Source organism: Narcine bancroftii, chromosome 2 (assembly GCF_036971445.1).
Source record: "Narcine bancroftii isolate sNarBan1 chromosome 2, sNarBan1.hap1, whole genome shotgun sequence".
Classification (NCBI taxonomy): domain Eukaryota; kingdom Metazoa; phylum Chordata; class Chondrichthyes; order Torpediniformes; family Narcinidae; genus Narcine; species Narcine bancroftii.
Genome location: NC_091470.1, coordinates 158,140,148 through 158,152,458, shown reverse-complemented (window position 1 = coordinate 158,152,458; position 12,311 = coordinate 158,140,148). Strand labels below are relative to the sequence as shown.

The window sequence follows — 12,311 nt, the reverse complement described above, 5'->3', positions numbered from 1 at the left end:
AGAGTAAAGAAAATTAGGAAGGCACGAAATACCAGCAAACTCAATCCAAACACTTGTGTTGTTCAAGAGTAGATGTGGTCTTTGTGGCTATTGTTTAGGTCAGTCTCTTCATCATGGAATTGAGGTAATCTTTAGTACGTAGGTTTAAATGCAGAACATTATAAGGAGGTCACAAATGCAGGTGTCAAAATAATTTTAACTTCTTGTTAGAGTTAGAGATGGTGCAGTGTATCCTGATTTTTCAAATGTGCAGAATCAAACTGTCCATATCAGTGGGAAGATTTATTGCTCAGTTAAAGAAGTTGAGAAAAGCACGGTCTTCAGATAAACTCGCAGGACAAGAAAGAGTGCAGGGCCTTGAGGGTAGAGATGAGAGAGCCAGGCACCACGTTTAAGATTGCACATCATTACTAGCTGTAAGAATTTCAACAAAATATGCAGCATGAGTTCGGATCAGATTACCCAAATCATACAGAACTACTGGTGAAATGGTCCTTGTCGAAGAACTCTTTAATATTCACTCACTAGGAAAAGGGGCAGTGAAGCATGCTTGAATGGTTTGATCCTCTTCTTGTTGTCATATGAGGGGCACAGTTGTCTTATTTTGTTGTTTGACTTACAGATATCAGCCCAGCAAGTGCAATCACAGCTTACAAACATTCCAAACATGGCTCAAGAAATTGGCAGCACTTTCCCTTTCATCTGGAAAGAGCCAACAACATGACTGAGCCTTTAACGATGACATCAGTCTACTCAAGAGCAGTGCATTTAGCAGAGGGAACGAGGGAGGGGTGAGAGGGTTTTGATCCAGAGACTTTTTGTTGTTAGGAAGGCATAAACCACTTATTCACCTTCCAACTGGTGTTGATAGGAATTACAAATTTTACAGACAGAAGACTTTAATCCATACTAAACCAATCCTATTCTAACCCAACTCTAACCAAATAATTTCTCTAACCAAGAGAAATTATTCTTTAAAAGTGTAATATTTACATCATTCTTTTCAGATTATTTGTAATCTCCATAAATTAGCGTGAATTATGTAGTACCCGGCAGGGTTCGGAGGATCTCCTCCATTCCTGGAGTCCAATAGCCAGATAATTCTGGTGCCAAGTCATTGTCAGAGTCTAAGTGATTGAGATGGTGAAAAGGTTCTATATCTGTCACAACACCATCTGTTTGGGTGTCAGCCAGGCCAGTCTGAATTATCTCTGGTCTTCATTAATAGTTTTGACACAAAGGGAAGACAGAACCTGGATAAGTTCAGGACAATAAAGTGAGAAAGCCATAGTGTCAGTGATAGAGAAAATCACAAAACATGAATTGCAGGTGAACACAGTGGGGTAGCGAATGGACAAGGCTGAGACTTCCATCTGCTTCACAGCCATGCAAAGCCAACTGGCTGGGGTACAGCACATCTGCAGCAAACACCAATCCAAGAGTGCTGACATTTGAGCAAATCAACGCCATTGTCCCGCAATTTCCTCTCTATGTCTCCCACCTTGGGAAGACTCTGACTGGCAGTGTAATAGGTCATTTAGTCAGTAAGCTCCTTCTTGGGTCATGACCAAGGATCACTTGTAGGCTTATGATGCAGCAGGAGTTACCACTTCCTGTAGAGATATAATCAGTGAAATTAGAACGAGATATGAAAACATGATGACATTTTAACTTATCTACATAACGTGATCATTAATGCTACACTTTTTTCTCATTGTTCATAAATCAATAAATACCTGCTTTTCCATAATTTTTTCCTTCCCTGGACTGGGGTAAAATTAAGACATATTATACCATTTCACTTCACTCTGAAACTTCCTTTGGGTATTTCTTCTCCATCCATAGACAGACTTTAAAAATCAAAGATTAACATCAACCAATTGTTGTTTGCTGGTTTATCTTGTTTAACCATCTGTTGCTAGGAGACTTGTTACTGGACCACAGAGTGCTCATTGAGGCTTCAGCCTTAAAGTCAGCACAAAGGGGGTGGGAAATAAATCAGAACGCAGTGGCCAAAGTATTCAAGAATTCCACAATCCCTGTGTAGAAAGGATCCCCTCTACTCTCCTACTTTAATTCCCCACAGTACTGAGGTTCACCCCAGGTGCTGGACATCATTTGATTCAGAAAAATAAAATTTAATTGTGGCATTAGCTTCAGAAAACAAATATTCACAACATAATCAGACAACTGCAACTAGATTTAAAGCAAGAACAATAGTGTCTTTATTGTAAAAAAAAACTTCTCAAGAAACTTTAAAGAGTCTTGAAGAAAAGTAAGATGTCAGGAGCATCTGTTGACAAGGGAGAAAAAGGCAGATCCAGCAAATGTGAAGGGATGTTCAGAAGCAGGTGCAGAAATATTACTAACTCTTGATTTGGGGTTTAGAAGTCTTCAGGATTACCTGAAATGTTCTCTGTTTTCTTTAATCATCACTCAGTTTTTAAAGAAGATACGATTCCCAGATGTGCTCCAGAATCAGACCTGGCTAGGGACACAACCCTTTAAGGCCCAGACAGTAGGCGTGGCTAAGCTCTCAGCCAATCGCTGTAAGCACAGTCATTACACTCTAGATACTGTAACTATATACATTGGTGATAGGTCTGTACTATCACACTCTAGGAACCAGGATCAATACATGCTCCCTTTTATACTTACTCTCAGTATTCCCCATGCATAATTTGTTCCTCATCTTAAAGACTATATTACAGAAAATGATTTACTGAGTTTTGTTATAACCACTCATTTCAAGTAACTAATCTAGTTTGGCTGTTTGCTGCCTCTAACTGATGTATCACTGCACCCTCACGGATCTGGAGAAATTATGTTGACTCACCCTCAGGAAAACATCCTGGTTATCTGCCAAGGCCTGCTTGGCTAGATACCGCTCCCGCTTTATTTTCACCTCCAGAGACTCTGGGACGTCCAGCACTATCCAGTCAATAAGACGGAGAATGAAAAACACAACATGCTGCGGAACCAAAACACAGCAATTCAGTGATGTAAACGGCAGGAATCCTGTCAAAGAATCAATAGCTTGGGGAAAGCTGGCGGATCGGGATAGTAGAAGAAAATACTGCACAGAACCCACAAGGGATGGGCATGCTGAAGGTGTGAACAGGGGAGTGGATGAACAGGGTGCGATCCATGCTCTGGGGAAATTTTAAAATTCATAAAAGCTTCAATAAAAGGTTAGAGACATAACAGACAGCAAGTGTTGTAAATGGAGCCAAAAACAAACTGCAGGAGCAATTCAAGGGGGGGGAGGAATTGTCGATGTTGTATCAACCTGAAACTTTAACCATTTTTTTTTTTAAAGACAAACAGCACGGGAACAGGCCCTTCCAGCCCAAGAAGCCTGTGCCACCAATTACCTACAATCCCATACATTTTTGAAAGGTGGAAGGAAACCACAGCACCTAGAGAAAACCCAGACAACAGGAAGATCGTGCAAGTTTCTTATAGACAGCACCTGATTCAAACCCAGGTGCTGGCATTCTAACAACGTTGCACTGACCTCTACACTAACCATGCCACCCACAATTCCTGTCACTGCATTACCTCAAAGGCAATGATGAATCCAAGTCGAATGGCCAGCAACTTCCAGTAGAACAAAGTTAGATTCCCATCTGGATCGCGGAATGCTTTGTATCTGTTATTACATGCAAGAATCACATAGAAATTACAAAACAGGCTTGATCCAAAAAACCCATGATGATGTCTAACAGCTGTCTCGTAAGGACTACTCATCACCTATACACAGATTATCTTTTGATCCCAGCTCCTTTTCCTTGAGTCATTTATCTGACCTATCCTTGACTGTTCACATATTCCTTTGTTGCCAACTTTGGCCTCACAATTCTCAAGATAAAAAGATTTCTTCTGCTCTTTATCCACCCAAGTCTCTTTTTACAATCTAGTAACTGTGTCCTGAACACTCAAGATCCTTCAGTCAATGGATTTGGTTTATTTTCATTTGTTCTGCCCCATCCCTTAAAACTTAAATGTCTCCATAAAATCATCAATAACACAGCTCCTTTTAGTAAATCAGGCTCGTTTTGTATTGCCTTGCGATTTTCTGGACAATTATTCTTTTATTAATTATACATACAACTAAAGAAGCAGCGGTCCTAAAATTTGTAATGTATTTTATCCACATTCAAGGCTCTGTGGCATAATCTCAGCAATTTTTCATTTACTTTCTTTCAAACGATCTTTTCAATTCCAATCAAGTGATCTACTGTGGAATCTTAGTGTTCACAGTATGGGCATAATGATCTTAAGGATAGAATTAGTACAAAAAGCCATTTCATGTTGCAATGTTAAAAAGCGAATGTCAATTATTTTCAAAGAGATTGGAAAATATGAACCCCAAATCATGAACCAATAACCTCTGAATAATTGTCAGAGCTCACATTAACCATCCTCAGAACCAAGTCAGAGTCAGGGAGCCACTTGCAGTTGGTTTTCTCTTTTACCTTCAGCCTTCCGAATTAAACATGCGACGGTGTGGTTTTTCAATTTGATGATGTAGTAAAGCAGCACTTGCAAGATTCCTGACAAGAGAATACAATGGCCACATCTGTGCCATTGCAAGTGACAGGAAGCAGGTCTTAAAGAACTCTTTTCGCAGCAGCCATATAAAAAAACAGCGCACGGACAGGGGTGGGTTGACTTGTACCTTTAGTTCGAGTGGCCACAACTATTCATCTCCCCTCCAGCCAACATTGTGAGGAGCACAGCTTGTAGCTCTGCTAGGCATGATTGCAACATGATCCCAGCAATGATGTACATAATATACAGAGGTCTAAAAGCTTAGGCAGGCAGATGCAGGTCACTAAACATCAACGTCACTGTTTAATTCACACCTCTTGCTGCAAGGCTTATTTCTTGTTTTACAGGGCGTTGAAAATGAAGGACGTGGGCTCAAGGTTATTGCTCCAATTAATGAAGAGATGAGCGTCACATGTTCATGATGTCATTACACACATGCATGATGCCGGAGACACATCAGACTTTCCAGGGTGTATTGCACCCATACGAACTTGGTCCATTTCACAATGGGTGGGATTTCAAAAGGAAATGAATGCAGTTGTATTAAAAATGTGTAAAATAGCTTTTGTTCACATTTTTTCCCCATTAAGAAAATAGATGCCACAGAATTCAGTTTCTAGAATGCCATGTCAGTCTGGTCACATATGCATAGAAACACAGTTGCCAAGAAACTGCTACAGAGTTGTTAGTGTCCATATCTTGTTACCTATTTACTAACTGCATGTTTACCTCTCCCATAATTGATTTTGTCCCAAAGTATCCAGATCAAAGTCATCAAAGCTATCCTCAACAACCACATTGTGCCAAGACAGGAATCCTTAACCTCTCTGAATGGCTCCTTGCTTTCTCTCACATCACCCAAAGGCAGCAGCTCATCTTCAGCCACCGGGGTCTCTTCTTGTCTTACCCCCCTGCAATCACTTCCAGAATGTTCCTAAATTTCATTCCATGTCCACCCCTGTTCCTCCCAACACCACAAAACAACAGAGCTTACTTTCAGCTCAGGAAACTGTCCTGGTCTCATGGCAACACTGGGGTTACAATGAATCCCATAAAAACATCATGGCAGGGCCGCTCATTAATCCCTCATGTCCTCCTCGCCATTCAACATGAACATGGCTGGTCTGCCTCAGACCTCATCTCCTCTCTGCCCTAACCCTAAACCCTCAATCCCTCCATCTTTCAGAAAATTATACACTTACCCAAAATTTAGCTTCAACAACCCTCCAGAGATTTCAGATTTACCACCCTCTGCAAGAATTTGTTTATCTGTATGTCAGTTTTAAACAACTTCCCCCTTATCTTCTAAGCATATCCCTCTTTTCAGACTCCCATATTCATGAAAACACCTCTACATCTGCCCTGCCTTGTTCTCGTAAGATTGTTCATGATTCCAAAAGATCACTCCCCTCATTCTTCTAAACTCCAAAGAATACAGATCTAATTTCTTCAGGCATTCATGATGGGAAAATCCTCTCATTACATGAATTATGGGTGGACGTCCCCCTGATGAAAACTGGTCGAAACCCATTTCTACCTTTTGTATGATTAAGTACCCCCAGGTGGTCTCACCTACATATAGTGTAGTTATTTTGTACATAGCTGTCGGGAGCGTACGCCAGCGTGAAATTCACATATCCATCCAGACTACCATTGTGTTCACATTGATAGAGCAGACGGGGCAGGAATTCAGATGTAAATGCAATCAGGAAAGCCTGCAGTGGGAAAGGAAAGGAGCACAGACAGAGCAAGATGGTACATGAGCTGTATGCAGAAAAACATCACACTGTGCACAAGTTGAGACACATATGTGTACAAGCCCTAATATGTATTATACATACAAATGCTTAACGGCTGACTTCAACACATTTTAACCAGAAAATAAACATTACCATTAATGCTAACTAATACTCATGGCTTCCTTATTCCTCTAATTGTTTTTTCGATTTAACATTCACTCCTACACTTGCTAATTGTTCACAACTCAGTCTTAAGTATTAATATTCATGCCTTCACTAAGTAATTTTAGTCATTAATTGCACTTGCCACTTTAGTATTATTATCCAATAATTTTACTAGTACAGCCACAAGCATTCATTTTGCAGGTTAAACAAGGCAGCCAGATACTCTCTTGTCTCTCTGCCCCTGCCATTGCTTTCAGGGAAGGGTTTTTTTCTGAAATTTAATTTAATTGCAGCCGTATCAATTATAAATACAGTTTAAAATGGTTATACGTAAATGTAAGATCACACTAAATCTAATGGTAAAGTATATTCTGGCATATAAGACGACTCTGTATAAGACAGCCCCCTGAATTTCCACCTAAAATGTAAGTTTTGAGCTATTTTCACTGTATAAGACTACCCCAGGTCTGGAACTTACCGCTGACCAGTTGAGTGATGCCACTGAGCACATTTAATACACTAATTCACAATATTTTTTAAAAAGCAAAGTACCCAGTAAATGTTTAAATTTTACTAGCATATTTTAAATAAACCACTGTTGGCTCCTTTAACAGGCTGTTTAAAGTCTGAACAGAGACAACGAGATCCAAGTGGGCAAATGGACACTGCAGGGTCGTGGTGAGACTTCACACTGTAAAGGTTCAGATTTTAAGTGGTGTGGGGGAGCACTGAGACTTTGCTGTTAAAGTTCAGATTTTATACTTGGTGTATCAGACAACCCCTGGCTTTGGCATGACATTTTGATACAATATATACTGGCATATACGGTAAATCTGACTAGAAAAATCCTGGTTCTGATGCCTGGACCTTGTTGAGTTCATTGTTTGCACACAGGGCAGCAATTCTACTGTTAGAATTGGCCTCCATTGTGTGAGATTTGGGAGGCCAGACATCAGCCACAGTACCTTCTCTTGATTACCATGGTGCTGAGGTTCAGTGCTCCCCCAGGGTTAGTTATAGCAAAGCAAGTAAAGCAATGGTCAAAGCTTCCAAAATGAAATGGTAGAAGTAGGAGAAATACTGGGACAAGCTGCATTACCGATACAAGAGGGGAGTGGGAAGCTCAGTTTCATCCAATTCCCTGTTACTCACATTGATAATCACGGAGAGGTGGGCCAGGGCTTCAAGAATGTTGAACCAGACTCCGATGTTCTGAGCTCGCTCAGCCACTGGCCTGCGGTATTCACACACAAACTTCTGAGCATCCAGCCGGATCTCCACCCAGTTGTTGAGCAAGGCAAAGAGAGGAGCCAGTGGAAAGGCAGCCACAAAAATAGTGATGAAGCCGAACTGCAGGACTGGCAAGAAGAAGAAAAGCAAAGGCTCAGGAATCCTAAGGAACCCAGCAGGTCGAACAGGGAGAGAAAAGAACTGCAAGGTGAGAAACCCTTCACCAGCCCAGATTTATTATTTATACCTTCGACATTCACAGCCATATTGTTAATGGATATAACAAACTGAAAGGATATCAGCGGTATTAACAAATTGGCTCTGGATTCAATTTTGCCTTTCATGGACTCTCGCCTTTCATAGCAGTTTCACTTGTCAAATGACTTACTTTCGTCTATGGAGACACATCAATACAAAATTCAATGAAACGTTGAATTTCTTTTTTCTCCCACTGAAGCTGCTTCTCCAATAGACTGTGTGTTGCTCAAGGACCCAGCACCTGCAGTCTCTTGTGTGTCAATCAGGAATCTTAAATCTCTGCTTCTTCCTGCCCTTCTTCCCCAAATTCACTGCACCACAGAAGACCTGTGCTATATTTTTGGCTGAGTTACTGATGCAAGTTTGAAAACCATTTGTTCGCAAGATTTCAATCACATCCTCAATAAGGTTTTGTCACTGCCAATAAATGCCATCTCCTTGACCAGCCATTCTAAATGGGGGCTTTAGCACATTAAGGGGGTAAATCATAAAATATTGTTTATGCTTTTTTTTTAAGTTAGTCAGAAAGAGGTACAGGAGAAACCAATTGAACTTGACTGTTTCACAAGGAAGGGGGCCTATAAACTTGGAGCAGAGTCCAAAGGGGACCATAGCCAAAAGCAGGTTGCCGATGGCTGCATTCGACAATGTGCTATTGCACAGTATACCTGGCATTTGAATGGTTGTACATTTTCCTCAGAAGTGGATAATGTTTATTTGGTTTTATTCTACATGCACATCATGTGGTACTTGCAAATCGAATGGACCGTCTTGGCTGCTATTAGTTTTCATTGATCACCTTGGAAATGATTTATTGTTGCTCTAACCCATTTGGGAGCCAATCCCATAATTTCCTCCAGGCACTGCATGGTTTACGTCAAAATGTGATACTACTGAACCATTACCCTGTTGGTTATTATCCAGTGTGGCATTATCACCATTTCTAGATTTCATTTTGTTGTTATTACTTGTTTTCACTGAACATCAATTGACATGAGTATCAGCAGAATTACTGAACGTCACTGCTTCACCAAGACTGGATGTTAGTGAGCAGGCATTATCACAGGAGAGGCCGAATGCCACCAATATTGAACAAGTCCCCACCTACAGATATCATTCTGATTCTGTTTTCACGAGATTCGAGGCAGCTGAAAGTAAACATTCAACCACAATACCGAAGGCAATTTACATTTGCGTTTCAGAATTCCATCAAGTTGTAGACACAAGAAATTTTTTAAAAATTGCTCCATTCACTCACCCATTTCTAGATATTCCTCAAACAGACCCTCAGAATCAATGAGTTCATAGTCGTCCTCCCAACGCTTAGGCTCCTGACAGATCTGGGAACCCCTGATGATGGCCAGTTTCCGCTTCTGCCACCAAGCCTTCAGCTTCCTGGTAAATGCATGCAACAACAGAACTCAGTTTCTTGTGCTGCCGGAAGATAAGCCAAGGCAACATCACTATTGGTCATCGCTTGGTCTCTAGAGGGCCAAGAGTTCCAATAGAAGAAAGTTGTCTCCATTAAAAGGTACCTCACTGGGATTTCTACTGGGTTCCATATCAATAATGTTTCTGAGGACTCAGAAATACATCAGATCATTTGCTACTGTTGTACCTTGCTTTAATGCATGTACTGAATGGTCCACTACATTAAATCCATTAATTCCATTATTCTATGCTTCAAATTGTGCCAAAGGAGAAAATGTAGGAAATATAAAAGGTCAATCAGCCTCTGAAAAGCTCTTCTTAATGCTTTAGATGTGACTTCAAATCAATTATAAAAAAAACCCCATCTTCTTCAGTTTGTTTTGTGGAGCAATGGTCACCCGTGATCAAGGAATGAGAGGAGGGATTCTGAAGAGAGTGGTCCTGGTGAGTTAATAAAGAAAAATTGCTGAGCTTGTTCAGTCAGATGGACTTGGAATGCACTTTTCTGGATTGTTCTGAAGGCTTGAATTGCAGGCAGATATTCAGCTAACACTGTCCTCTGTGAAAACTCTACACTTCCAGTGGAGATGATTGTTGACTTCAGGAAGGGAAAACCAGAGGTATACCATTCAGTCACCATTGGGAGGGGGGGGGATCAGAAGTGGAGAGGGTGAGCAAATCTAAGTTCTTGGGAGTCACTATCTCGGAGGATCTTTCCTGGACCCAACACACCAATGGCATCATGAAGAAAGGATGTCAGCACCATTATTTCCTCAGGAGTTTGCAGGGATTTAGTATGACATCAGAAACTAGCACAGTGGGTGGGGAGGGGGGTGGGAAGGGAGGGGGGTGGGAAGGGAGGGGGGAAAATGGGAGAAAATGACACTGTGTATATTCAAGAGGGAAATGTTTATGTGTATTTTGGTTAATATGGTTCATAGTGTGAAAAATTTAAAAAAAAATTAAAAAAATAAACTAGCAAATTTCTGCAGATGTGTGGTGGAAAGTGTTCTGACTTACAGTCTCGTATGGGGACATCAATACCCCTGAGCTTAAAGCCCTGCAACCCAGGGCATCACAGGCAAAATCCTCCCCACCGTTGAGAATTTCTACAGGGAACAATGCCGTTGGAGAGCATTAGCAATCATCAAGGATCCACACCACCCAGCACTCATTCTGTTCTCATTGTTGCAATAAACAAAGAGGTCTAGGTGCCACAAGACTCACATCAGAAAGTTCAGGAACAGCTGCTACCTCTCCACCATCAGACTCCTCAACAATAAACTCAATCAGGGACTCATTTAAAGACTCTTGCTATTGCAATGTATTGATCATTTTCTCCCTGCGTTGCACAGTCAGTTTGTTTACATTTGTTATCTGATTACAGTTCTTTTACATTATACACCGTGTAGAATTTGTTGACATTTATTTATTAGTTTAAATATACAGTAGTGCCCCCCTTATCCACAGGGGACATGTTCCAAGACCCCCAGCGGATGGATGCCTGAAACTGCGGCGAGTACTGAACCCTATATATACTACGTTTTTTCCTATACATGCACACCTATGATAAAGTTTAATTTATAAATTAGGCACAATAAGAGATAAAAAAAACAATAATAATAAAATAGAACAATTATAACAATATACTGTAATAAAAGTATATCTCTCACACCATTTAATGCTTTCGGTCCACAGGACCGCAGGTAACTGAAACCGCAGAAAGCAAAACTGTGGATAAGGGAGGGGAACCACTGTACACAAATCTTCTTGAGTACAGTTTTTTGCACTACCAAGAAATAGTAATTCTGCCTCGCCCTTAGGAAAAAGGATGTCAAGGTTGTATGTGATATCACATTCGTACTCTGACAATAAACCTGAACTCTGAAATAACTAAATTTCTCTCAAGATATTTCTCGCGCATGTTTTGTATGTTGGAAAGGAATACTCACGGGATAACAAACTCCTGAATGTTGCTTATTATCTGTTTTCCCACCATTATGATGAAAAGTTGCTGGGCAAGTTCGATGAGACACCCACCTGGGCCACACTGTTAGAATCATACAGGGCAACTCAATTCACACACATTGCAGTGTCCCTCAAGAATGAAACATTACAATGGGTAGGAGGAAGAAAAAGAGTGGCATGAAACAACAGAACACGTACATTCATAATGAGTGAACTCCAGAATTATTCCCACAGTGCACAAATGTCCAAAACCAAAATAGAATTTACCTGGAGGCTTCACTGTGTCTTAATGACAGGGGACAGAACTTGACCCAGAGGATCCAAACTCCCGAACACCATCACACCCCTTTACCCATGTTCTGTTCTGCACTTCACAAATCCATCCTGGCTGCTAAATATGTTTTAATAATTAACCTGCTCTTCTCACAACCACAGAAAAAAATTTCAGGTTTTGAGTTGGGAGACTCCAGTCTCCTTTACACTTTCAGACTCATCTGAAATTGGCATTTTAGGGTCTTAGATGTGACTTCAGGTCAATTACAAAGAAACAAGGATTCTTCATGGAGCAATGGTTGAAGAATGGGAGGGGTGGGGGGGGGGGGGAATTCTGAAGAGAGTGGTCCTGGTGAGTTAGGAAAGAAAAGTTGCTGAACTTACAGACACACATGTAGCATGGCAACAGGCCCTTCCGGCCCACGAGCCCTTGCCTCACAACTACACCTAATTGACCTCCAACCCTGGCACGTTTTGAAGGATGTGAGGAAACCAAAGCACCCAGGGGAAACCTATGTAGACAACGGGAGAAAGTACAAACTCCTAACAGACAGGGCTGGTTTCAAACCCAGTCCCTGGCACTGTTGTAGCGTACTCTAACCGCTAAGCTACCTGTGCCACCAGCTTGTTCGACTAGGGTTAGGATTAATTAATGGGTATCTTGCAGTGTCTTGGCTAGGAAGAATTTATCCA

At 41.1% G+C, this 12,311-nt stretch overlaps 1 protein-coding gene across 3 annotated transcripts in view; it reads right to left on the bottom strand.

Moving 5' to 3' along the window:
- Positions 1 to 881: 881 nt before the first annotated feature.
- Positions 882 to 12,311, bottom strand: part of ano11 (anoctamin 11) — a 61,809-nt gene continuing 50,379 nt past the window's right edge. For 2 of the 3 annotated variants that reach the window (XM_069915307.1, XM_069915306.1), the window contains 7 exons: positions 11,330 to 11,427; positions 9,205 to 9,341; positions 7,611 to 7,816; positions 6,127 to 6,269; positions 3,562 to 3,652; positions 2,837 to 2,971; positions 882 to 1,613 (listed from right to left, as the gene is read on the bottom strand). In XM_069915307.1, the coding sequence (XP_069771408.1) occupies positions 1,587 to 1,613; positions 2,837 to 2,971; positions 3,562 to 3,652; positions 6,127 to 6,269; positions 7,611 to 7,816; positions 9,205 to 9,341; positions 11,330 to 11,427 (837 nt within the window). In that variant the 3' untranslated portion in view covers positions 882 to 1,586. Of the gene's footprint in view, positions 1,614 to 2,836; positions 2,972 to 3,561; positions 3,653 to 6,126; positions 6,270 to 7,610; positions 7,817 to 9,204; positions 9,342 to 11,329; positions 11,428 to 12,311 lie in introns of those variants that run through there. The other variant, XM_069915308.1, reaches the window with a different exon arrangement.